Here is a 27,757-nt window from a genome sequence, read left to right as displayed (position 1 = left end):
TCCCCTGGCCTTTCCTCCCTGGAGATAACATCTAGGTTTCAGCTGTATTTCAGCTCCAGGCCCAGAAAAGTAGCAAAACCAGGTAGGCAAAGACCAGAACCAACTGCAATGACAAAAGACCCCCTGCCCTGTCACTGACCAATCAGAAGAGACCATGACCCTGAAAGGGCACACCTGGAGAACTGATGAATGTTCTGCTGAAACCCTCCCCTGAGAACTCCCCTAAGAGTCAGGCCTGCAAAAAAAGATAAAACGCTCAAGACAAAGAACCCAGTGCAGGCGATCCCCTTCCAGGGAGCAGCCTGTGTCATTCCCTTCTCCCTCGCTTCCTTCTTAGCCATACATTGCCTAAACTCTAAGGCAGTGGGCAGCTGGCAGCTTATTCCAGGTTAATCCCCTGAACCAGTCCAAAGCCCCCTTTTCTCTGACTTCCCAGTGAAGTAAGGCAGCCCAACCTAGGCTCTCCTGTTCCTTCTGTGATAAGCCCTTCCTTGTTCATTGTCCCCAGCTTTAATAAATGCATCCTCATAGTCACCTGGACTCGTGTTGTGAAATCTTTCCTATGTGACGGCAAGAACCCACACACTACAGCTGGCTGCAGGCAGGCCCCTGTCTGGTAACAACAGAGCCAGGCTTTTGTAAGGGAGGAAGAATCTTTCCCTCTACTCTCAAGTTTCTTCAGGTGGTCTAAATCAAATAGACATGAGACAGATTAACAAGAGGAAATAACCTGATTTAATATGTGCATACGTGTGGGAACCCCACATATATGAGAGGTTCGGAGACCCTACACACACAAGAGGATCAGAGGCAGAAGGAGAAATTGAGGTAGACGGGACGTCCTGAGCGAGGGATGAGGTAGTGCACGTCGGGGCCTCAGAGGTCATCGCAGGGAGAGCGCGTGTTCAGTAACCAGTTTGTCCTCCACAGAGACAGAAAACAGCCAGTTCTGTTTTTAACTCTTGCTGAGGGCCAGGCTCCTGGTTTAATTCTTCTAGATAGTGAAGGGGGCTGGGGAAGCAGAAGTTTTTCTCGAGCCTGCAGGATCTTGGTTTTCTTTAGCTCAAAATAACTCCCATGCCGCTAAGGTAGATACATCTTGGGGTGGCTCCCTTCGAACCCCTGTACTTTGAACATAAATCTATTACATCTAAGAACAGCACTCAACTACCATATCATACCACCTCTATCTTGTCCACCTAAAACAATATCCTTCCATTCAAGTCTAGCTGAAAAATTCTGTCCTCATAAAATCCTGTTAATGCAAATTCACTGAACATTCCACATTACCACAAAAAACAACTCTCTTCTGTATAGATATTAATGTGTGTCTGTATCATATGTGCCCTTTATTTAAACAGGAGATTTCTCCTTTCGGGCTTACTTTCCACTCACTCTCCAAGTATTCTTTTTTATGCTTTTGTTTTCCTTGAGGCAACTGCCTGGGGTTAACTGCTACCACCCCTCCCCCTTCAGTACCTGGAAGACTCCTCCTCTGTGACACTTCCCGGAATCCTCCAGGCAGCACTAGGCCTACAGTCTGTCTGCTCCCCGAGCATTTCTCACCCTACTCCAGCACTAACTCACTCTGTGTGTATTTATTGAGAACCTACTATGTACCAGGCATAGGCTGGGTGGTACAGATGCACAATAAGGAAACCACAGCTCCTTATAGCAGCGATTTTCTCCCGGTGTGCCGCAAAAATTTTACAACATGCGATACCTGACTATCTAGTCAGGAGCCCTGACCTTTTCCCTTAGATTGTCAAATCAAACAATGACAACCGCCAACACAACAATAGCTGTCTGGTGTGAACGCCCTGTCTTGAACTGTAAATATGTAGCTCATATAATTTGTGTTTTATTGCTCGCATGGCATAAAAAGTTTGTGTCTCATTGGTTAATTCTTGGTACCAGAAATCCTTCTATACAAGCATAGGCCTCTGATATTTGATTTTTATTTTTTTAAAGATTTTATTTATTATTTTTTTTAGAGAGAGGAGAAAGGAAGGAGAAAGAGAGGGAGAGAAACCTCGATGTGCCAGAGAAACCTCAATCAGTTGCCTCTTACACCCCCCAAACGGGGACCCGGCCCACAACCCAGGCCTGTGTCCTGACCAGGAATCCAACTGGTGACCTTTTGGTTGGCAGGTCGGCACTCAACCCACTGAGCCACACCAGCCAGGGCAGATTATCTTTTGTTCATACAGCTGGTGTTAACAGATACATAGGTGTTCTGTAAATGTATTACTCCATTTTTTAAAACTTTTTATTGATTTTTAGAGAGAGAAACATCGATCAGTTGTTCCACTTATTTATGCATTCATTGGTTGATTCTTGTATGTGCCCTGACCAGAGATTGAACCCACAACCTTGGCGGATGAGAATGACGCTATACCCAATTTAGCTACCCGGCCAGGCCTGTATTAACTCACTTTTTTAATATTATGGCTGTCATCAATAATGAATAATAATTAGGATGTATTCATTTATATTTATGTACCTACTTCCGAAGTTCACCTGTCCTAAAAACCATCCTCCCTTTACCCTGCTAGCCTTATAAGCTATTCCTGTGATGAAGGCTGCAATGCACAGGCAGGACCCCCTTTGAAAGTGTGGAACTGATTACCCCCACTGTTTGGTGGGGGCAGGCTGCTGGCAGATGGTCCTCAGATGTCACATCATGCCCTTTTCTCAGGCAGCCCACACTGAAGGACCAACCGATCTATGTGGGAGTGTGGAGATTCATCCGTCTCACCCCAACCAGGGACAGGTCTGAAGGGTGGCTGAGCCTTTGTCCTGCATCACATCTTGACTTCTGTGCACACTTGCTTCCTTCCCTTCCCTCAGTATTCATCTCAAGACCAGTTCCCGATAAACCTACTACCTCCGTCTCAGTCAGTTTCCCTTCTTCTTCCTGTAACCTGAAACCAATGTTTCTGAGAAACGTGTTCTGCACTCACTCTACTGCCTTAACACTCATTTAATTTTCTACCGTTTGTGATCCACCCTGGAAATTACTTTCTCATGAGCTAAATTGGCCATCAACAGTCAGAACCCACTAACTTCATCTTTCTCCACGTTTAAAATCCTGTGTCACTCCTCTTCCGACTCTCATTCTTTGGCTTCCATCATACTGTGCTCTCTGGGTAGTTCTCCTGTTTGAATTGCTCTCTCTCCCTCTAGTTGCTTCAATTGCTACTTTTCTTCCTCATACTCCCTTTTCTATTTTATTTTGAGAGTATGTTTATTAAAGCCGAGGAGAATGAAACAAAGGAAGGGCTTAAGTGAAAAGAAGCAACAGGAGAGCCTAGGTGGTGCTGCGTTGGCCCTCTAGAAACGTTATAGGAAAGAAGTGAGCCACACAGGGCTGCGTGGACCCACCTCAGAAGTAAAAGTCACAATGACAGAAGTGGGCCAATGCATACCCTGGCTGGTGTAGCTCAGTGGATTGAGTGCTGGCCTGACAACCAAAGGGTTGCAGGTTCAATTTCCAGTCAGGGCACATGCCTGGGTTGTGGGGCAGGTGCCCAGTGGGGCTGTATGAGAGGCAGCCACACATTGATGTTTCTCTTCCTCTCTTTCTTCTCCCTTCCACTCTCTATAAAAGTAAATAAATAAAATCTAAAAAAAAGAAGAAGTGGGCCAAGGCAGAATTGCTATAGATGTAGTCCTATGACACACTATACTCCATTCACTATATTCTTCCCTTTCCCGTAGCACTATCCCACTGAATTGCTTTTGCTGTTTATTTGTTTGCATCTCTCCTTGAGGCCCAGGACTTTGTCCTGTTCACTACTGTACCCTCAGGGAGGCCTCCAAGGCTGGCAAAATCCCTTCACAGCTATTTCACCTTCTTGACAATGATTCCCAAAGTCCACTCTCTGGAGCTTCTTTTCCCAAGCTGTATTGCCCCTTGGACTTTCTCCCTGGTTATCCAGGAAGAAAGTCAGCATTACTATATCCCAAACTAACCTCTTCTCTTCAAGAAAGTCTTCATGGTTTCCTTATCCTCCCTTACGTCAAACAACGCCAGTTGCTGTAGCCTACCTGCACAAGGTCAGTTGTCTGCTGCTTTCTGTTTCAGCTGCCACCTTCCTGCTTAGGCTTCCACTGCTCCGACCCCAACATCCCCCCGATCAATCTGATCATTTCTCTTCCCCACTTAGAAACTCTCACCGGCTCACGAGAGGGAACCGCACATTGATGTTTCTCTCCCTTTTTCTCCCTCCCTCCCTTAAAAATAAATAAATAAAATCTTTAAAGAAAAGAGAGACAAAAAATAAACTCATGAAGAAATTCTACAAATGTTAAGAAAGCAGCTGAAGAGCCATAGAATAGTCCTTGGATTTAGAGCCAGAGGACCTACATTAGAGTTCTCTCTTTGCTATTTATTAGCTGTGTGACATTGGATAAATTACTTGATTTCTCTGAGCTTCAGTTTAACTAACTAAAAGAATATCCTATCTCACGTAATTATGTTAAAATTAAGTGATGTATATATTCAAGATTATTTCGTAAACTACAAAAAGGTTGAAAAGTTGTAGGTAAAAACCTACATGTTTGCCCTGGCTGATATGGCTCAGTGGATTGAGTACCAGTCTGCAAACCAAAAGGTCGCCAGTTCACTTCTTGGTCAGGGCACATGCCTGGGTTGCAGGTCAGCCAGGTCCCAGGTTAGGGGTGTGTGAAGGGCAACTGAACAATGTTTCTCTCCCTCTCTTTCACCCTCCCTTCTACTCTCTCTAAAAATAAGTAAATAAAGTCCTTAAAAAAAAAACAAAACCCTACATGTTCACTCAGTTAATAAAGTGAAAACTGATGTAGTATAAATTTTACAGCTAAATGTGCATTGGGAATGCTTTTTTTTTTTTTATTGCCAGTGATAGAAACCCAGCTCAGACTGGTTATGCTCAAGGAGAATTGAATCACTCACGTACGGGGGAGCCCAGTGGTATAGCTAGTTTGGGCAGCGCTGGGTCTGGGGACTCAGATAATATCACTGAGATGCTGTCCACCTGTCTCTTTCTTCCTAACTCTCTCACTCCGGGCCCTGCTTCAGTACCAGTGAGGTTTTATTCTCAGATGGGTTTTCCCCACATGGTGGAATGAGGGCCACCACCTTCTCTGGGGTGACGTGATCCTCCCAGCTAGCGCACAGATCAGGGGTGTCAAGCTCATTTTCACCAGGGGCCACATCAGCCTCGTGGTTGCTTTCAGAGGGCTGAATGTAATTTAAGACTGTATAAATGCACCTACTCCTTAGCAGTTAAGCGAGAGCTTGGTGCTGCCGCCAGGTAGAAACAAGGTGCTGGGCCGGATAAAACAAGGTGGAGGGCCAGATTCGGCCTGCAGGACTTGTGTTTTGCCACCTGTGGCATAGAGTATCTCCTTATCGTTCCAGCAAAACTCCCAAGGAGGACTCTGTCTGATACCTAGCTTGGGTCATGAGCTAAGCCCCAAACCAAAAACAGTGGTCACATGTGCCTAGGACCACAGCTGAGCCTTGGAGCTAGGGGGTGCAGTCAGCCCTGCCTGAGATACCTATACTAAAAAAGAGTTTGGGGAGGAGTCTGCTCCAGGGGAGGGGTCAGAGATTCAGAATATCCAAGTTAATAAAGCTGAATATGATTAGTTTAGAAAGACATCTTGGTCTCGTCTATTTAACTTCATCATACAACATTAAATACTAAACACAGCACTGAGGATTTACTATGTGCCAGGTTCTGTTCTAGGCACTGGAATGTAGCAATGATCAAAGACATAGAAAATTCCTGCTCTCAGAGAACTTACATTCTCCGGGGGAGACAAATGATAAAGAAGTCAATTAGATTATGTCAGGGAGTGATCAATTTTATTTAAAAATAAATTTAAAAACAAGGTAAGGAACAGCAAGAGCCAGAGATGAGAGACAAACACTATTTCAGGAGGGATGGTTAGGAAAGACCTCGTTTGGTGACTTTGAAGCACAAATCTGACCCAAGTGAAAGAGCAAATCACGGGAATCATATCTGGGGAAGAACTTCCAGGCAGAGGGAAAAGCAAGTGCAAAGACCCTGAGACGTGGCCGAGGCCGAGGAGTTCAGTGGTTTAGAGCGTCATCCCGAAATGCCAAGGTTGCAGGTCTGATCCCGGGTCAGGGCACAGACAAGAATCAACCAATAAGTGCATTAAGTAAGCGGAACAACAGATCCGATGTTTCTCTCCACCCCCCTTCCTCTTTCTACATTAATTAACAAACTAAAAAAAAACAAAACAAAACCCTGAGATAGGGCCAATAACTTCTCCCTGGAGCAATACATGTACATTTAGAAACCTATTTGTATGTGTATGTGAACATATTAATCCTTGGTTCTACATGACAATGGTGTGATGACAGTGGTGTAGGAGGCTCGGTTCTTCCTGCCTACGCATTAAAGACCCGTAAGTTGGTTAGAAAGCGAGCAGGGCTTTATCAGTAACACGTTGTCGGAGAGAACAGCGCAGCCGAGGTGGGTGAGGAAGGCACAGGCGCTCCGTCTCTTTCTCCTGAGGACTCACATATTTGTGGGTGAGGTGAGGGAGCTACATATTGGTTTGGTGGGTGCAAGTGGTGCATACTCTTCCAAGGGGGGAGTGACCTCCCAAGCGTAGGTGGGGGTGGAGGTCGTCAGAGTTTTATCTTGCTCCAGACCAATTCTTGTAGGCCGTTAATCAAGTTATTTATGAACTTTTCCTGAAAGTACTATGGACTCCCTCCCACACCTCCTCCTTTTCTTAAACTTCTACCTAACAATAGTAAACCGCAATATCCTTTTAAAAAAATTTATTTACTGATTTTAGAGACAGAAGACGGGAGAGAGAAAGACATCAGTTTGTTGCTCCACTTATTTACGCATTCATTGGTGGGTATTTGTATGTGCCCTGACTGGGAGTCAAACCCACAAACTTAGTGTGACAGGGTGACACCCTAACTAACTGAGCTACTCAGCCAGGGCCGACTGCAAAGTCCTTGAAGTCTTTCTAATACTGACTCAGCTAGGTAAGACGTTTATGAGTGTTGCTGAATGTGCAAGCGTGCCTAAAAGTCCAGTAAGTGGTGCTGGTTGGACAGTGAGCCGCGCACCTGGTGAACATCAGGACTTACAGTGGAGATCTTGGGTGGCCCTGCAAAGCTGGGTGGGGAAGTTCCTCTCCAGGACTTCCCTTACCTCTGTCCTTTTGCTCTAATTGCTGTGGACGTGCCAGACAGCACAGAACGGCTCTTGAGGGTGGTTCCTGCTGATGCTGGGTAAAGGTCTCCTTTGGCAGAGCCACAGACAAACGTAAAGTAAAAATTCCTCTGTTCTCAAGCCTTAGCAAGGGTTATGTTACCTTTGCTAAGAGTGAAAGCTTGGGGTGGGGCATATGTGTGGAGGGTGGAAAGGAGTAGAGAAAGCAAGAGACCAGCCCTCCCTAATCAGTTTCCCTGAACTTGGAACCCCTATAACCAATCCCTATTAGACACTGCTCTGCACCCACTGATGCCCTTATCTTTGAATTGCACTGACTTCTGACTTGTTTGATGTTAATTCTTTACTGTCCACAGTAGCTAGATTGGTCTTGAAACCAGAGGGCAACCGAGTCCAGGGCTGGTGCTGCCTGTCACCACTTAGCCAGAAAGCAGAGGCAGGGACTGGATTATAATTGTGCTTTTATTAATATCAGAGGCCAGCAGTCTGAGAAGGTGGTGGGTTAGAACCCTAACATCCACCTTACCCCGAGTTTTCAGAAGTAAGTTTACACGGGGAAACTAGGAATTTGGGAGCGGGAGTTGACTGGAAAGTCCGCAGCTTCTTCCCAAGCTGTCTCCTTTGTTCCTGTGTTATCCCTCTGTTTGCATTAGAATTCCTCTTCTCTTCCCTGGAGGCCTGTGGTCAGACTGGGAGGTTTTGTAAGCTCTGGTCAGGGAGGAGAGGTATGAACCATTTACTCTCAAGTGTCCTTCGTTAGGGGAGATAAAGTCTTGCCATTCACTAGCTGTCTGTAAACTGCTCAAACTGTTTGGCCTTCTTGTTTAATTTTCTTGTCTCAGTTTCCTCATTCTACTTGCCCAGGAATTTTCTTAGCTTCTTGCTCATGCTGCCTGTCTCAGTCTACTGTTTTTATTGTCATATGGATATGTCTTTATCTGTTTATATTAATTTTCATAGACTGTAAATTCTTAGACCATGTTCATGAATAATGCATTCTAAATTTAGTCCAGTGTCTACCTTGATTGTCTTGGCTGGCAGGCACTGATAAAAGCTTTCTGAAGATGACTATGTCTGCAATGAATACATTAAAATCCAAGGCTATTTCTTGTCCTTAGAATATTGCTCCTCTGAAGATAACATTCTCCCTCCCCTCCATAGGTCTTCTCTCAGACTGGCTTCAGCTGGCCTTGCCTGAACCCTGTCAATGTCATGGTCAGGAGTCCTGGTTTCTCATTTAGGTTCACCAACTTCTGTATACGCCTCAGTTTTGCAGTCTTCTATTGCAATTCAGAAGCAGCTCACAGGGCTTGCAGGTAGGGCAGAGAAGTAAAATAAAACAGTACATGTGGAAGGGCTTTAAAAGCAGGACATAAAAATCCTGTCAGAAGTCAAAAAACCCAAACCAAAACAAAAACACCCTGGCTGGGGTGGCTCAGCGGATCCAGTAACAGCTGGGAACCAAAAGGTTGCCGTCTGGATCCCCGGTCAGGGCACATGCCTGCGTTGCAGGCCAGGTCCCCAGTAGGGGGCGCGCAAGAAGCAACCACACTGTGATGTTTCTTTTCTCCGTCCCTTCTCTTTATTTATTTTATTTAAAAATAAATAAAATCTTTAAAAAAAAAATCCTGTCAGAAGTCTATACTTCTTTCCTTTCAGGGCTAGCCCTCTGAGGCAGTCTTGTTTCTGCACACGAGGATAATGTCCTTCCTCGGGTTCCGGTTGTGAAGGCTGAGGGACCCTTTGTGCCTATGGTCGTTTGCCGAGATTCCTCCCAACTACTCCCTCTACTCATCTTTGCTGCGTTGCTAAGCCTGGGCCTTATTTATATTCCCATTCTGTTGTTTTTAAGAAAAAGACTTAGAGGATGTAAGATGCCTAGAATGCCAAAGATAATCTCTAGAGAAAGAAATGTGGTAAAAAGTCAAATAGAGAACCCAGAAATTCAGAAGACAGAAAAGGAACAGGCAAAAATCTACTCCATGTGAATTAAAGACCTAAAGTTATAAAACAAAAGAATTTCAAAATTATCTGAAAAAGATATAGAATATCGTTATGCTCTTAAGGCAGAATGTCTTCAAGCAAATTATGAAAAAACAAGTCATAATGAACAACTTTGATAAAATTTACTATAACAAATTAAAAGCTTCCACATGAAAGACATCTTAAACAGGGTTCAATCGCAAGCGGCAGATGGAGAGACGGGGCAGCCATCCACAACCAACATGGATATCAGAAACACATCGGGCCTACTATCTGCAAAGGACTCCTACAAACCAATGGCGACAAAGACAACGTCCCCATAGAAAAATGGACAAAATGTAGGAATTACCAGAAGAAATTCAAATAACCAATAACCTATAAAAATCAACTCTCTTGAGTAATAAGAGAAATACAAAGTAAACTGGCAATGAGATTCATCTCACATCTGCTGGGTTAGCAATAATTTAAGAGTCTGACCATTTTAAGTGTCAGTGACGTTCACACAGGAAACGTCCGAAACTGAGTGTATTTGAGCAAAACTGACCACAATTGCCGGGAAGCGAGATCTCGAGTGATTCGGAGAACGCCAGTTTGCAGTTTCTTCTGTGCACCTGGCATTAAGGAGGGACCTTCAGGAAGATTGCAGGAAGGTGAGAGAAAACCAGGCGCAGGACAGTCAACAAGATTATGCGCTCCCTCGAGAGCATTTCTGCCTTGGAGGGGTCTGGAAAAGATGATCACTTCTGACTTTTCAAAGGCATGTTAACCTCGATGCACAAGAACGTGGGCAGGACTTGCTTAAAACCCTTTCCCTAAAGAAGTTACAGGCCTGAGGCCAGATGACCCACCAAGACCTGCCCAGTTGGGAATTTATGGTCAGATTGCCCTGTGAAGTTAGATTTATTACAGCGTCCCTTTTCTTCCACAGTGAGGATGTGGAGAAACTAGGAGGATTCTCATATCCTGTAAAAACTGATACAACTGCTTTGGAGAGCAACTTGATGATATTTGTGCAAGTTGAAAATGCATATATCCTTTGCTCCAGAAAGTCTATTGCCTTAGAGCAGTGTGCTTTTCCATCTCTTAGTGGGTCATGTCCAGCATTTTACAAAAATGAAATAGAATGTAAAATATATGAACTGGGTTTTGATGTAAAATGTGTTTACTATGAGTTACGGTTAAAAAGCTCTATGAAAACACTGCTTAAGTTTCTTAAGAAAAACTCTTACACCTAAGAACAAGGAGACGTCTTTGTGTATGTTCCCTGCACTGTAGTGTTTGTAATAATGAAACACTGAAAGCAATGTAAATGTAGCAAATAAACAAATCAGAGTGTATTTATGTGATGGAACACCAAGCAGTAGCCAAAATTAATGAACTTCCTGTTCTCCAAATGGTACCTGGTCTACAGTATCACATGGATGAATTCTGAAAACAAATTTGAGGGAAACAAAACAGAAAAAGGCCACGCAAAACCAAATATATATATATTTTTTCAGAATACATTTATTAAAGCTGAGGCAGTGAACAAGGAAGGTCCTAGGATAGAAGAAGCAATAGGAGAGACTAGGTGGGGCTGCTTTGGCTCTCTGGAAACATTATGGGAAAGCAGTGAGTGCAGGTGGGGCTGCTGTCAGCTCACTGGAGAGTCAGAGAAAAGGATGCCTTAGTTTAGGAGATGAATGCCTGTGGGGGAAGGAGAAGGGGGAAGGGAAAGGTGCAGGAGTGCTCCCTGAATTTTCAAAACATTTTAAAAAATACATTAAAGAAAATACCAACTGAGCCCTCACGGGTGTGGCTCAGTTGGTTGAATCAGTGTCCCATAGACTGAAAGGTCGCCTAGGTGTGATTCCCAGTCAGGGCACATACGCAGGTTGCCAGTTTGATCCCCGATTGGGCAACCAATCAACTTTCTTTCTTTTCTTTTTTAAAGATTTTATTTATTTTTAGATAGAGAGAAAGGGAGGGAGAAAGAGAGAGAGAGAAACACCAATGTGTGGTTGCCTCTTGTGTGCCCCCTACTGGGGACCTGGCCCACAATCCAGGCATGTGCCCTGACTGAGAATCTAACAAAAAACCCTTTGGCTCGAAGGCTGGCACTCAATCCACTGAGCCACACCAGCCAGGGCCAATCAACATTTCTTTCACATCAATGTTTCTCTCTCTCTAAAAGGAATGAAAAAATGTCCTCAGGTGAGGATAAAAAATATTTTTTTTAGATACCATATACTATTTATTTATATATACAAGGTCTGGAAAAAGTCCAGCCATTGTAAATATAACAAGTATGGTATCAATATAACCTGGAAGCCAGGGGGAGTGGACTGGAATGCGCATGCATGAACAATGACAACTTCACTGTACTAGTCAGTGAGGGTGGTAGATGCTGTTGAGTGACCATGTACTGTGGCCGACACATTCAAAATGACTGAGCAAGTAGAGCAATGAATCTGCATCAAATTTTGTGTTAAGCGTGAACATTCCTCTGCAGAAACTACAGATGTTTCAGAAAGCCACAACTACGGGCAACTGGTGATTGGCAACTTCATCACAACACGCCCGCTCATGCATCACATCTCATGCAGAGTTTTTTTGGTGAAACATCAAATCACCCAGGTTGACTCAGACCCCCTACAGCCCAGATTTGTCACCCTGTGACTTCTGGCTTTTCCCCAAACTAAAATCACCTTTGAAAGGGAAGACTTTTCAGACTCTTGATAAGATTCAGGAAAATATACGAGGCAGCTGATGGTGATTGGGAGAATTGTGAGAGGTCTCAAGGTGCCTACTTTGAAGAGGACTGAGGCGTCATTGTTTTATATACAATGTTTCTTGTATCTTGTATCTTTTTCAATAAATGTCTCTATTTTTCATAGTACCTGGTTGGATACCTTCTGGACAGACCTCACTTAAATATAAATTATTATATAAAATTCAAAGATATACTCATGTATGTTCAAAGTATTAAAAATGGACTGATTTTACAAAGGGGCTACCTAAGGGAAGAAAGAAAAATAGGTATGGCATTATGTATTCATTTTGGGTGGTAGATACATAGATGAATATTATAATATTCTTTGTTCTTTTTCTTTTAAAACATTTTTAACATATAAGAAGAAAGAAATGCAATTAAGAAGTTTTAATACAAACCATTGGTTATTAAAATTCTTTCAGCCTGGGACTTTTTTTTCAGTTACTTCAGAAGAATCATGTGCCCCCAAACAGCCTGTCAAACTCAATGAATTAGTATCTAAAAGCAGCAAATCACTGCAGGTATTGTCTGTACTAGCAAGAGGTTTATCTTTCCCTGAATTTTCCAGTCTTTCTTATCTTTGCACAAGCCGCTCCCTCTTTCCAAAAAGCCCTTCTTCACAGTACTTGTCTGCCAGTCAGTATCCAATCTATCCTCCATGACCTGGTTCACACCCGACTTCTCTTTATCTGGAGGCACCACCATAACCACCACCAGGATTTTTCAATTCACTGCTCCTTCGTTTAACTCTCACTGTACCTTGGACATTTTCCTCTTACAGCACCTATCATATGATAGCATAATTATTTTTCCCTTTTAAAATCATTTTAAATTAGTTGCTAACCTTCACACACTTGAATTTCTGGCTTTACCTAAAAATTTGGAGACTCTGCCACCCTGTGACGAAGTGCCCAGGGCATCTTCCCCGTGGCGGGGCACGCTCTCTAATTTGATGCGCCCTCAGCACACCCCTTTGTTTTGCTTGTCTCATCTGTTTCGCCTGTGCTGGCCCTTCTAGGTATTTAGTCCTAGACCTAGTACTAAATAAATAATCACATAAATAACCCAGCACTGGTATCATTGATTGTGTGGTTCAAACAACTGACATTTATTTTCTCAGCTCAGGATGCAGGAAGTCCGGGATTAAGAAGCTGCCAGGGCTGGTTTCTGTTGATGGCCCTCTTTCTGGCTCGCTGCCTTCTCACAGTGCCCCAGCTTGGTGGAGAGAACAAGAGAGAGTGAGAGAGGGGCACAATTATTTTTTAATTTTAATTTACTGATTGATTTTAGAGAAAGGGGGAGAGAAAGAGAGACATCGATTTGTTGTCCCACTCACTTATGCATTCATTGGTTGATTCTTGTATGTGCCCTGACAGAGGATTCAACTCAAAACCTTGGTGTGCCGAGACGACACTCTAACCAACCGAGCCACCCTGGCCAGGGCTGAAGCACAGTTATTTTTAAATGTCAGTCTTCTCTACTAAACCTCTGAGCTTTTGGAGCAAAAGGCCCTGACATTTTCCTGGAACCTAGCAGAAGGGCTACAGAGCAGGCCCTCAAATGTCCGCCAAATGAACAACAGCAACTGCTGACAACGAGTTAAATGACATATGGGTTTGGGGTGCTCGAATCTGGTTCCCACTGATTGCAGCACAAATCTGGGACCACTTAAAAGATGCTCACCATTTTGGGGCAGTCTGGTGGTTCCTCACTATCTCTTATCCAGATCTTTATAAAATAACTTCATTGATATCCTGAATCTCCAGTCTCTTCCCACTCTAATCTGTGTTAACTCCAGAGTAATTTTTATAAAACATTGCCTTCATCTTGTCATTCCCTTGGGCAAAATGCATTGTGATTCCCTAGTACCTTTCAAATCAAATCCCTATCTTTAACTTTGACACTTGAGGTCCGCAAGCAAATCTAGTCTTCACATTAGGCTCCGAAGGGTACTGCCTCACTTTAGTATTCCAACCAGTCTCTCAAACATTTTATAATGTAGACTGTCCTAAGTAGGCCTGGGGGAGATGGTCAATAACTGTGAAATTAGTGAATTAATTAACTACTTATTAGTGAATGAAAGAACACAGAATATAAAGCAATTTCCTAAGGAATTATTTTGAAAGGAAAAACATTGCCTTATACTCTGATATATAAGATATTTATTCAATTAGTAAATACTTAATATGCACCTCCTGTGCCAGGGACTGTGCTAGGGACCAGAAATACAGTGAGCTTACAAACAAATGGGGAACACAGTCATTAAATGTATAATGCCACTGTTAATTATGATCATTTTAAGTACTGTGAAGGATAAGTATAGCCAGCTACAAGACGAGTTGCAGGGAAACCTAACTCTGCGGGCTTAAGAGTTTCCTGTAACAGTGCTGTTTATACACAAGCAGCAGTAATTCATGTGCCCAGTCTGTCTGGTTCCAACTGCTGACTCAGGTCTTTTTTTTTTTTTTAAGATTATTTTTAGAGAAGGGGGAAGGAGGGAGAAACATAGATGTGCGAGAGAAACATCAATCAGCTGTCTCTCCTATGTGCCCAGACCAGGGACCTGGACCACAACCCAGGCATGTGCCCCTACTGGGAATTGAACCAGCAACCTTTCAGTCCTCAAGCCAGCGCTCAAGCCACTGAGCCACACCAGGCAGGGGCAGACCTTGAGTAGGTTACTTAAAACCTCATTTTACTCACTTATAAAATGGAGCTAACAATAGTATCTTCCTCATGAAGTGAGGATTAAATGACTTAATACATCTTCTTAATACACTAAGAACAATGGAGGCACATAGTATCTGCTCAGTAATGCTAGCTATCATTACCATTTCAGCTGGAACCTGAAAGACAAGCTCAAAGGAAGGCAAGTAGGAAGAGAGAAACTCCAGGCAAAGAGCAATATGTATAAAAGCCTGGGGGTATAAAGTGGCTTGGCCTTTGGTAGAACTGAAAGGCCAGTATTTCTTAGCATAGAGAGCTAAGGGGAAAGAGATACCATGAGACATGAGGTGAGGCTAGGAAGGGAGGCCAGGTTAAGGAGCCTGAACTTTGTCCTTGGAGTCAGAGGAAACGTGAAAGGTTTTATAAAGGAAAGCGACAAGCTTAGATTTGCAATTTCAAGAGCTTTCTCTGGCTACAGTATGGAGAACTGGCTGGAGAAAAGCCAAAATACATGACAGGAAACCAGCAAGGAAGCTACTCCAGTAATCTAGATCCGTGGCACAGGAGAGAAGGAAACGGGACGACTGAACAGGAGACAGAACCAACAAGATTTAGTGTGTGTGTATTGGGGTGAGGGGCACTAACCCATAAATATTTGAAGAAGAAGTAAATGAATTCCTGTGTTCCTGCCATATCGTTTCACTGTATGGAATGCCTTTCCTCTACTCTGTCCTCCCAGGCACAGTTCCTTCCCTTCCCATTTCCTTCACAAAACTCTGGTCTTAACCCCCTTCAGGAGTGTTCTAGAATTTTAGAACTGATCTTTTTATTTATTTATTTAGAGAGAGGGGAAGGGCAGGAGAAAGAGAGGGAGAGAAACATCCATGTGTGGTTGCCTCTCACAGGCCCCCTACTGGGGACCTGGCCTGCAACCCAGGCATGTGACCTGATTGGGAATCCAACCTGTGACACCTTGCTTTGAAGGCGGGTGCTCAATCCACTGAGCCACACCAGCCAGGGCATAGAATTGAACAGTCTTGAGACATACATAGCAGTTGAGAAGCCTTGGAAATTGCGTGAAGGCAGAGATCATTTTTTAGTCAACTTTGTATCCTGCCCACTTAGCACTTGCTGACAGCCGCCCACGCACAGAACTTTTCTGCTGACTGCACGAGTGGTACAATCGTACACAGCCCACACTGACAGAAAGCTCTGTGACCCAGAAAGCCTCCTATAGCTGTGGGAGCGTTCGCAACCATTTTCTTCTTGGATCTTCACAGACCTCTTACAAGACAGGTACTATTATAAAGGAAACAAACTCAGAGCTAGAGTGACACATCCAAGGTTACACATATATTAAAGGAAGTTGCAGTGCTAGGATTTGAACCAAGATCTCCAGGTTCCAAATGGGTGCTTGTCAGGATGGTCAAGTGGTCTAAGGCGCCAGACTCCAGCCTCTGCTTCCAAATGGAATGCTCTATTATCCTTCATGGGGAGTAAATACAGGGTAGGACCAAAGTATGTTTACAGTTGTGTGTCTGTGACACAGTGTATTATTGCAGTCTTGTTTTCCATACAAACAGCTGTAACCCTGCTTTTGCCCCATCCTGTATTCGTATGTACTCAAGAAGACTTAACTCCTGGAGGCAGCTAAGTGCCACTTCTGGGAATCTTTTCCGGTTTCAGTTATTAATTTATTTAAAAATGTTTATTGCACACCTACTACGCGTCAGGTATGGCACCTATTGTTAGGGGTAGGGTATAGCAGTGAATAAGGCAAGACGCTTGCCCTCAATATAGTTCAGGGAACCTGCCAAACAAGGAAAAAAATGTATAAAGCATGTAAGTGCTAAGTGCTATAAATAACATACACAGGGTGATAGGGGTAAAAAAAAAAAAACGTGTGGGCTTTGGTCAAAGAAAGCCTCTCAGGAAAGTGACACTTGAAACCCAAGTTGGGTCTGCAAGAGGTGCTTAAGGAGAGGCATTTTCCCACAAACCTAATCCGGGAAACCAGACAAAAGGAAAAAGCAGACTTAGTTTGCACAGAGGCCGCTCCCAGGCTTCCGTCCACCTGACCGTAACTGGAAACGGACAGTTCTCAGCCCAGTCAAGCCGCCACCACTAGAGAATGCCGCGGGTCCTCCCTGCCCCCAGGAGGCGCCGTGGCCCCAGGCACTGCCAAATTGACATCAGGCACCTACCGCCTTAAGGCCCCAAAGCCTGGGTTACGGACGGAGGGCGCGGACGGCGCTAGGGAATTGAGAGGGGGTCACTAGGCCCTCAAAGAGAGGACGTCCTCAAGATCACAAACCCTACCATTGGCACGACACTCGCTCCCTTTGGGAGAGCCCGCTTCCGGCGCCTTTCAACTAGGAAGTACTGGCTGCGACCAATCCTACCCTTTCTTCCATACCCAGTCTTCGGCTTTCGTAGGAGCTGGATTAGCGCGAGGCAGGCGGTCTGCGGTTACCAATCAACTCCCAGGAAAGGCGCATGCGTCATCAAACGAACGCGACGTACTGTGAACCTTGACGTGAAGAAAACCTCTTTTCCCCCCTCCCTCGCTGAGAAGATGGCGCTCTCCAGGGTGTGCTGGGCTCGGACTGCTGTGTGGGGTTTGGCGGTCACCCCCTCACCTTATGTCACCCGGAGGCTGCAACTTGTTCGCTTTGGACTGGTCTGGGGGGCCCCTCGGTGAGGGACCTGGAGAAGGAAAAGCATTTTTTGATGTACAGGCCCTTCTAGTGTCTCATCCTTGCTTGCATGCTGTCTCTTAGTTGTCAGGGTTCCTCCACTCTCTGGCCTCGGGGTTTTTATTCTCTTGCTCAGAAATCGCAGCCCGATCCCCGCTAGGGACCTGGCTTCTTGACGCTCTGAACTCTTAGTGCCCTATATAGTCTTCCCAGCGCGTCGTGAGTTCGTCTTTCAGCTTCCCTCTTCCGACTCGGGTTTTACCGCTGTTTACCTCGGTCTCACCTGTCTGTCTCTATCCTGCTGCTCTGGCCTCAGGCCTTGCGCTCCCTCCAGACTCATACCACTCCCCGACGTCCTTACCTGCCTAGCCTCTCCTCTGCCTCATGTGTTTTTCTCAGTCTGATTGCTTATCTCCTCTTGATCCCAAGGTCTTCCTTGTATTTCGGAGGTTTCAGTGTACATTCTATGAGGCCTGTGTCTTACATTAGGGACGCCAGGTGTGAAGAGGCTTCTTGGACTGATTCCCAGATAGTCTCTTTGATCCTCCTTGTAGGTCTTCAAAGCTTCACCTTTCTCCAAAGGCAGATGTGAAGAGCTTAATCTCTTACGTGGTGACTAAAACAAAAGTGATTAGTGGGAAATACCATCGTTTTTTGGATCATCATTTCCCCCGCTTCTATGTCCTGTACACAACCTTCATGAAAGGTAAAAACAAAACTGAAATAGAAATCACTAGAATTAGCTCTTGGGCATTGTCAGAGGGTTAGAGTAAGAAAGATAATTTGCAAGGTTTGTTATGGGAGAGTGAGCTGGGGTCTTAGGTTTCACAAATGCTTGAGGGTTAACATAAATCTTTTTAAGTTAGCACTTCTCGAGGGTGTTCCTAGAGAGGAATTGTGAGAGCAGCCCTGGTGGAGTAGCGCAGTTGGTTAGAGCGTTATCCCTAGACACAGGGTTGCAGGTTCAACACACCCTTCCCCTCAGGGCGCATACAAGAATCAACCAATGAATGCACAAATAAGTGGAACAACAAATTGATGTGTCTCTCCCTCCCTCTCACAAATTAATAATTTTTTTAAAAAATTAAATGTATTATGAGAAACCACTTCTAACAACACCCAGAGGGTATTTTTGCATTTTTCTTAACCACACACTTAACTATAGTAGAAATTATTTGCCATGTACAATGGCAGCGATCTACGGCTGCACAGACTTGCCCTGTGATTTATCAGTTGCCTTGGCCCATAAGAAAATGTTTAATGCTTGTCACAAACCTATCCTAGTTAGCATGTTGTGGAAATGGCACTGCAGTGCTTGGTTTCTGAACGTTTTGGTTCAAATCAGAGCTGTGCTACTTACCAGGAGATGATGTAGTGTCAAGTGTCTACTCTGGAGCCAGAGTGCCTGGGTTCAAATCCCTGCTTGTCGCTGGCGATGTGATTGGGCTAGTTACTTAACCTCTTTGTCGTTTGGTTTTCTTATCTGTAAATTGGGGATAATAGTGAAACCTACCTGTGTGACCTTATGCTTGTGAAGATTGAATTAATACATGTAAAGTAGTTAAGGCCTGATATAGTAAGGGCTCAATAAATGTAGCCATAACTATTATACTTTATACTTTTTATCACAATACCAATTACAATAAATACCACACTGTCAGCTCTGAATATTATCATACTTGTTACTAGCTTTGTGGATGTGCAAATTGCTCATCCTTAATTGTAAAGTGGAGATAAGAAAGGCTGCTTTGTCAGCTCCCAGTTTGTAACTAGGATCAAACAGAAAAGGGTCTGAAAGCATTTTGGTTGTTTCGTTTTTTAAGCCTTTTATTATGGAAAATTTTAAACATATGCAAAAGTAGAGAAAATAATATAATGAGCTTCTGTGTGCTCAACCGCACTTCAGCAATTAATTCACAACCTCCCATCTTATTTCACTTATACACATGCTTCTGTATTATTTTCAAGCCAACCTAGACAGTATATTATTTCATTTATAAGTAAAGCATTTTTAAAAACTAATGTTCTAGATAAATGTAAGAATTCTAGAATGAAGAGAAAAACACAATCATAGAAATATGTTGAATTACAGTAATTATAAAAGTGTTCTAGAAAGGAGATAATTTCTGGTTGGGGAATACACAGAGCTGATTAGACAAGACTTCCTGAAGTTAGGGAGCTTTGACATTTTACTTTAAAAAGGGAATGAGTAATGAAGCAGAAAAGAGAGACCGTTCCATAGCAGATCACACACAGAAGGCCCACCTGGCTAGAAGAGAAGTGACGTGCTGTGGGAACAAGAATGAGAAAAGATGTGTAGGGTGGCCTCACAAGAGCTTCAAGTGACCTAGATGGAAATTTTAATGTCGAGTAGTGTTGGGGAAGGACAAACGTGTGTATTGTGGGTGGGCTTGGAATAGGAGGCTGTGGTGAGATTCATACTGGGGTGACATCACACTCTGTCCTCTACTTCAATGAGGCAGGATTGCAGATGATTTGGGCTGATGCCAAAAAGGCTAGAAGAATAAAGACGAACATGTGGAAGCACAATATAAAGTTTCATCAACTCTCATACCGGGAGATGGAGCATATGAGACAGGTATGGGCCAGGGGCCGGTACCCAGAAGTTCATGGTGAGGTAATTAAAATTAACCAAGATTTCAAGTTTTTTTTCTTTTCTATTTTCTTAACCACTGACCAAGCTTTTGCCCTTTGCCATGAGATTAAAGTATCGAACTAAACGAGAGCATCAGATTATTTGCCAAAATTGGATTCTTTCAGAGTTGTAGCCCTCCGTAGCAGAGCTCCATAGAATTTCAGGCACACGTTATGAATAGAAGTTAGAGACAGTAAAATCTAATTTGTTTCCGAACGCAGAAAAATCTGCAAGGATCCAAGAGGCAGCAGGAAAGTGATATTTGGTGGTGACTTGACGAGTAGTTTTGAAGCTGAGAGTAAGACTCTAGGACCCGAGCTGCAGATCAGGAAGAGTTCACTGAGGGATTTGGATAGTGTCAGGCCTCACACTCGAGAATATTTGGGATACAAAAGTAAATAAATCAGGGCTTGTGTCCTTAGGAACCAACCAGCTACAGGTAGACAGACATAACCTTGATCCTTTGCTGGGCTGTGGTAGAAGCTTCCTGCACGGTGGGGTGGCACGGGTGGCCATTGTGTTAAGAATGTGGGCTAAAACTGCATCTGTGTTTATTTCCGCGTAGTTCCGTCGAGACGTCACCAAGTGTCTTTTCCTAGGTATTATTTCCATTCCGCCCTTTGCCAACTACCTGGTCTTCTTGCTAATGTGAGTACAGACTCCTGTCTCCCTAGCATATTGAAGGTCTATAGATTTTAAAAATCACAAATCATTTTATGAAGAACTTTCCATTCAGAAGCTAAGCAGAAGTTATCAAACTTCCTGCTGCAGTCTCTTCACTAGCCCCAGGTTCATAAAAGCTGCGCAGAACACCCGGGGTACGGGACAGCTGTAAGTACAGATGGTCTAGACTCTCCCTGTCTCTTAGCTGCCCCTATATGATGTGAAATAAGATAATGACCTTTTTCATTATTCCTAGAGGCAATAACCCACTCCCTGAGAGACATAGCAATTTGGGACAAATTTTTTTCCTAAGGAGAGAAATGTGTTTCATATTTTGAAACCATAAATCTTTATTACTTTATATCCGAAGCTGACAACTTTTAAATTATGACCTTGCATGTTCTTCTACTTATCTGTTGCTGTACAACAACTTCAAAGCTTAATGGCTTAAAACAAGCACCATTTTTATGATTTGCTGCGTCAGGAATTTGGTCAAGTGGGTGATGGACATTTCTCTTCATGTGGTGTTGACAGAGGTCCCTCACTGATAGCTGGTGAAGGAACTAGTCTGGGTGGTTTGAGGTCACTCTTATATCTGATGCCTTTGCAGGGGTGGCTGGAAGACTGGGACTGTCAACCACAGCGCCTACTTGTGGCCTCTTTAATGTGGCCTCAGGGTGGTGCGACTTCTCCTGTGGCAGCTCAGGGCTCCAAGAGTGAGTGTGCCAGCAAATAAGAATCTGCATGGCCCAGAGAAACCATTGTAACCCAGGCTTGGAGGTCACAAAGACGTACTTCTGCTCTCTTCTATTGGCTGAGTCAGTCACCCAGATTTTAGAAGGGACATAGACATCACTTTTCAATAAGAGGAGTGCCAGGGAATTTGTGGCCATGTTTTAAAACTACCACACAGGTAGAGAGAAATGAATTAAAAGCAGTTTTGCTCTTTCTACTTTGTATGCACACGAAGACTATTACTTTGTGACGTTGTCAACATCACATACAGTGTCCAGCTCTGTAACTCCGTCCAACTGTGTCCAAAATACTCGCATTGGTTCAAAGAAGTCATTTTATCTGGCTGCTGCCTGCAGTCCTCTTCCACTGCTGCTTCCTTTCACAGAACCTCACAGCGTGGCTCGACATTGTGCTTCACTGTATCCCTAAACCTTGGTCTGAGAACCTTTGCGAAAAAAGAGCAGTGTGGTAGGGAAACAGTGTCTCCATCTCTTCTTTCTAGTATTCATGCCTGCCAAAGGCTTTGAAAGATGCCAGTTTCAGCAAGTGACTTTGTGATTCCTTTTCTTTTCAGGTATCTGTTTCCTAGGCAACTACTGATCAAACATTTCTGGACCCCAAAGCAACAAGTTGACTTCTTAGAGATCTATCATGCTATCCGGAAGCAGTCCCACCCAGAAATCCTTTGTTATTTAGAAAAAATTATCCCTCGAATTTCTGATGCAGGACTCCGGTGGCACATGACTGAGCTGTGCGCCAAGGTATTTCTCCAGTTAACCCTCGTTCCAGACTGGGAATCTTGTTAGGTTCAATTTGCAACAGCTACCTTTCTCTTACCTCTCCCATCCTCTCCCAAGATGCAGCGTGGTACCCATCCGGCAGTACATGATATCCTGGCTCTGAGAGAGGGTTTCTCTAAGGATCCTCTGGGCATGGATCAGCTCCATACTTTGCAGATGGTAAGTACTCTGAGGCTTTCCCTTCCCACAGCTTCCCCTTGCTTCAGCTCTTTGCTTGCAGGAGTGCTGTGTTGACTCTGTCCCAATACGTTGTGTCACAGAAAGCCTTGAGTCGAGCCATGCTTCTCACACCTCACCTGCCATCTCTCTTGTTGAGACACCGTTTAAAGACTCACACCACTGTGCTTCACCACCTGGACAAGGCTTTGGCAACACTGGGGGTTAGCCAGCTCACTGCTCAGGAAGTGAAATCGGTAAGAGCTTGATTGCAGTACCATCCCTCCACTCTCAGTGGACTTTTGAGTTCACAGGGCTGGGAGCTTACAAAGAGCTCGTTGTCTTGCTTGTTATAGCAAAATTCAAGCTCTTTATTCTCTCACCTCATTTCTAGATCTTTTTTTCTTTTCCTCAGTGAACTTAAGTACTGAGAAGGAATTGCCCATAGTAATTTTGGTTTATGTTTCTTCTGGTCCTTCAAAAATCAAGGCCATTACACCTTAGATCTACTGTTTTAGCTTCTATAGGCCTCTTTGCTTGTCAGCTTAGTTCAAACTGCCATGGAGAAAGGTTTCTTGGGATGAGGTTGTAACTTATTTCAAGGAGATTTCGGGTTATTTGCGGGGTTACACTTCCTTGGCATCCTTGCTCTGTGATTATTAAGGACCATTTCTCTCCTGAGTGTTGCAGGCTTGTTATCTTCGTGGCTTGAATTCTACCCTTATTGCAGAAGAGAGGTGTCGAACTTGGCTGGCAGAATGGCTGCAGATTTCCTGCAACCTGAAAGGTAAGACAGATCTCTCTGGCATAACCAAAATCCAAGTCATTTTTGTATTTTATTCTAAGATTATTTTGGGTTTATTTATTTATTTTAGAGATTTTATTTATTTATTTTTAGAGCGGGGAAGGGAGGGAGAAAGAAAGGGAGAGAAACATCAATGTGTGGTTGCCTCTCGTGCACCCCCTACTGGGGACCCAGCGCACGTGTCCTGACTGGGAATCAAACCAGCGACCCTTTGATTCCCAGGCCAGCGCTCAATCCACTGAGCCATACTGGCCAGGGCTATTTTGGATTTAGTTATCGAGTGCTGTGAGACCCTTCTCTCACATACTTATCTAACTGGAAGGCATAAGCTCAGTAGCCTACAGGGGCTGAGCAGGTAATGAAACACCATGCAAGACAAGCGAGTGCACAGTGCGAGCACCGGCGTGAGTGCCTACCTGTCTGAAGCAGGTGCTCCCCCTCGGCACTATTGATGCTCCGTTGTGAAGGCTGTCCTGTGCATTATAGGGTGTTAAGCAATATCCCTGGCCTCTACCCACTACACGCCAATAGTACCACCCTTCGCCTCAGTTCTGACAACCTAAAATGTCTTCAGATGTTGCCAAATGTCTGGGTGGGAGGGAGAGCAGAATTGTCTCAGATGAGAAGTACTAGTCTAAAGGTATCCAGATTCAAAACAAACCCACTCAACTGGCTAAACAATAAGTATCTAAGGTGAGTATTAGGCTGGTGGGTCTCCTGTTCAGAACCTTTGGCTAGGCCTTGATGGTTCCTAAACCTGTGTAGGCCTGCTAATCCCATTCCAGCTGAGAAATATCCCCAGAGCACTAACTTCTACCAGAAGAATCCCAAGGGTAACAGTGGTGTTTAGTACCATTACTATCTCTGAATTTTCTGCTGCTGTCACAGGAGAGTCAAGAACTGAGCCACACCAGCCAGGGCTCAGTGGATTGAGCACTGGCCTGCAAACTGACAGGTTGCTGGTTTGATTCCCAGTCAGGGCACATGCCTGGGTTACAGGCCAGATTTCCAGGTGGGGACATGTAAGAGGAAATCAATCAATGTTTCCCACGTCCATGTTTCCCTTCCTCCCTTCCCCCCTAAAAAAAAATAAATAAGGATGAATAGATAGGACTCTGTGGTGGAAGGAAAGGGGAGCATACGTGCAGGGACGGGAGCGAAGCAGGGGAGCTGGAGAACAACAGTCCATTAATGTCACAGCTCCTGCACTTGGCTTCCTACCTCTGGTTTCTAGTCCTGTAAACCAAGGCAGTTAGGAGGCAAGCTGTTCCCTGGCCAAACCATTAACATTGATGGTGTTTTCAGAAGCTGAGCTGTCCCTTTTGCTACACAACGTGGTCCTGCTTTCCATCAACTACACTGGGACAAGGCGCTGAGTGAACATGGAGCAGATGTCCTTGTCCTGCCGTCACAGGACTGCAGCGTGGGACCAACTAGCATTTGTCAGCACTGTCTGTGTGCACTGTTGGATGTGTGAGAGACAGAGGAGCAGGTGCCACAGGCTTCGGTGCGGTACCCATGTGGGGGCTGGAACCGAAACAAGCCCCCTTACAGAGGTGGCCCACGTGAGGTGTCATTCCCAACTCCCTTGGAATTAGCTGGAAATGGAAGCATCCACTGTACTGGGCTTTTACTGTGACAAACTTAGTTCAGATCCTAGGAAGTAAGCTTCTGCCCCAGGTGGGGCTTCTCCTCGGGCCTAGCACTGCCGCGTTCATTTGAGCAGTGGTTTTGTTAAAGCCAGCTTCTGGCCAGTGAGGGGATAGCGCCACTTACATTGGAGCGGTTACATGCATGTTCTTTGATGCTCCTCTTAACCCTGAGGTGACCAAAAATAGGAATTTTTTTTGTTCCCTTCATTGGGGTAACTAACTTCTCTTTCCTTCTCAAATCCTTTTACCACCATAACTTTTTTCCTTAATCTTTTAGTGAATAACTTATGGGAACATTTGAATAGAAAAGATGAAAGGAAATACAAGTGCTTCTTGACCCCTTCCCTGGGGTTTATAGCCTTCACACCCTTGTCTTAATTTCCGGGCTGTGCTACAATCCTTGTGGATCTTAAACTCTTTGCTACCTCCACTGTGTTGCAGCCTTCCCAGTCACCTACAGTGGCTGCCTTTGGGCCGTGGATGAAACCCATCCCGTACTAGTTACTACCCTGCCCGGGAGACAGGAGAGGTCTGCATCAAGATAGTAAGTTGGGGTTAGCTTTTGTCTCTGTATGTACGTCAGTGACCTGTAGTAACTTAATGTGAATGCATGAAGCACTGTTTTAAAACCCAAGTAAAGACTGAAATCAGTTGCTGGAAGTTACTTATGCATACTCTAATCATTTTGCTAAGGCTCCTTTACGAGACTGTCGTAACCTAACTAATGGGGAGGTAACTGGTGGGAATAGAACTTTCTGACGGGATGGCAATTACAAAGGAACTGATTTGAAGTTGATTCTGTTGCTGGATTTTTAAATGGTAACTAGGAATAGAAAAACTCACATACATAGAGAAAGTAATGAAATTGAAAACAGGCCCCAAGGGCAGGGGCTGTGGACAGGGAAAAGCTCCAACCAGGCAGGATCAGGGCCTGTTCAGCCGATGAGAGGAGCTAAGGGCATACGGTGCGAGTGACGCGAGTGACGCTCTCGATGCTCCAAAGAGAATGTTCTGTTTTTCCACCGTAAAACTCTTCTATCAGTAACACTAATCCCTAACTGACCTAATTAGTTTTATATACAGTGCTGGAGAAGTACCCTTTTTCTAACAGTAACTGGATTGTGGCCTGCCAAGATAAAGAGTAACACACCATTCTTTTGAATATTTCTTTAATATTACATTTAAATATTCTCTTTAAATACAGCATTATCACAATGTAACGGACCTAAAAGGCAAAAAAAAAAAAAAAATTTTTTTTTTTCCAGAGAACCAGACAAGCTTTGGATTCACACTGAAAATACAGCCTGTATATAGTATGTGAGGAGATTGGAAAATAATGAGTTGCAATAAGAAGTCATTTCTTTTGTCTAGGCCTGGACTGAGCAGGATTGAAGCTATCTGCTCCTGTGACCAGAGGCCTAGCTTTTCTAGCAACCATGAGCTCTAATTGTGTCCAACTCAGGTAGCACCAGAAATGAGATGGACCAGGTTGTAGAAAAGGCCCTTTGCTTAACAACATAGTGAATGCTAAATGTTAACACTTAGCATTTAAAAGCTTGGGATCAGTGTGAGTCAGAATTGCAGAGTTAACGAAGGGTTTAGATGAAGAAAACTAGTTTCTTCAGAAAAATCATCATGGGGGTTGGCAATGAGTTTAATAATTAGACTCAAATTCTTGCTTTGATCCCAAAGGCTAATGCGTCTCTAAGCAACTGATTAGGAATCCTTCCTGAGGAGGGAATGTGTACTTACAGCTCACCCTCCCCTTCCAACACAAACTTTCAGAAAGATTCTTCTCCACAGAGTCCAACTCCCAATCAAGCTTCAGTCTTGTCTTTGAGGGGACCAGTCTAAGGTGCAGGGTGGGGAGGGTTGCAGATCGGTTTGGAATAGCTTCTAGATCTCAGGTACGTAAGACTCTCCACTCTGTCTTGTGAGGCTAGGGGATGGGGAGTGTTAAGGACCCATGTACTTAACTAAGAACCCTCCCCGCCAGGAACAGGGATGCAGGTGGGTTAGAAGACGTCTGTCAAGTACAAGGCCTGTCGGGCTCAGCTCAGCAATTTCACAGGTGAGGTGCTGCTGTGACACACGAAGGCTGCTCTAAGACCCCAGGGTCTCAGCGTCTCACAAGAAAAGGCTTTATGAGCAAGATAAGCAGGAACAGGTATCTCCCCCTCCTCCCCTGAAAGGTTTTCCACTTTGTTCTACTCTGGTTAGTGAACCGTAACCAGCAAAGCATGTTGTAAAGGGTGCTAGAGAAGAGTGTGTTGCTCCCTACTATCTCCATTTAAAGCAAAGATAACCTTGCTAATGAGTTCAGTGGCGCACACCCAGGAACAAAAGCTGGTCGTGAGAGGGACAGGAGCCGTGTTCCCAGGCAGAGGTAAGAACTGGGCTTGAGTCCTACTCTAGATCTCAGAGGTGGTCAGCAGAACTTGAATTCTTTGGAACATGGAAGTTGTATGTAGCATTTACGAATTGATTTGGCTTCCATTTTTTTTTGGCTTCCAATTTTTATGTATCAAGATGGAGGGATCAAATAAATATTTGCAGTTCTTGGGGGTGAACTGGAATGGTATAAATCTCCAACCCTGTATTTCCAAGAAGGACTACCAGGGTAGAGACAGAAAAAGAAAAAAAACCCCAAACTGGTTGGTGACCTTAGATTGCCTCATTCTATATTCCTTTAAAGCTCAAATCTCCCAAGGAGGGGCGGGTGGTACCTGGGTGAGAGCAAGCACGGCTCAAAGAAGTCGACATCTTTCCAGACAGCAGCCTGCTCCTGCTGCCTCCTTTGGATACACTTAACGCTCCATGTGCGCCTCCAGGGCACGTGTGGGCCCAGCCTACAGCGGCCTTGACCAGCTAGTGTTAGACACACACAGAACACCAGGCTCTTTAAGCCACGTCCCCAGCCAATCTAGCTCTTAAAGGCAGGCCAAGGGTGGGGTGGGGGAGGGGAGACAGACGAGTTAAAC

General features: G+C 44.3%; 1 protein-coding gene across 6 annotated transcripts; it reads left to right on the top strand.

The window, feature by feature from the left end:
• The first annotated feature begins 17,039 nt into the window (after positions 1-17,039).
• LETMD1 (LETM1 domain containing 1) lies at positions 17,040-25,928 on the top strand. 6 transcript variants are annotated; one of them, XM_045184156.3, is made up of 9 exons: positions 17,040-17,203; positions 17,864-18,015; positions 19,793-19,908; positions 20,531-20,613; positions 21,938-22,124; positions 22,221-22,322; positions 22,424-22,576; positions 23,010-23,106; positions 24,430-25,567. In XM_045184156.3, exons 2-9 carry the CDS (start codon positions 18,009-18,011, stop codon positions 24,498-24,500), a joined length of 816 nt encoding a protein of 271 aa, XP_045040091.1. In that variant the 5' UTR covers positions 17,040-17,203; positions 17,864-18,008; the 3' UTR covers positions 24,501-25,567. The 6 variants fall into 6 exon arrangements, with proteins under 6 accessions (XP_045040091.1, XP_024431298.1, XP_024431297.1 ...); XM_024575530.4 differs by having other exon boundaries at positions 17,040-17,310; XM_024575529.4 differs by having other exon boundaries at positions 17,040-17,310; positions 17,843-18,015.
• Positions 25,929-27,757: the final 1,829 nt, after the last annotated feature.

Source organism: Desmodus rotundus, chromosome 3, assembly GCF_022682495.2.
Source record: "Desmodus rotundus isolate HL8 chromosome 3, HLdesRot8A.1, whole genome shotgun sequence".
In the NCBI taxonomy this organism is placed as follows: domain Eukaryota; kingdom Metazoa; phylum Chordata; class Mammalia; order Chiroptera; family Phyllostomidae; genus Desmodus; species Desmodus rotundus.
Note: the sequence above shows the minus strand (reverse complement) of the source record. Positions and strands in the feature narration are given on the sequence as shown.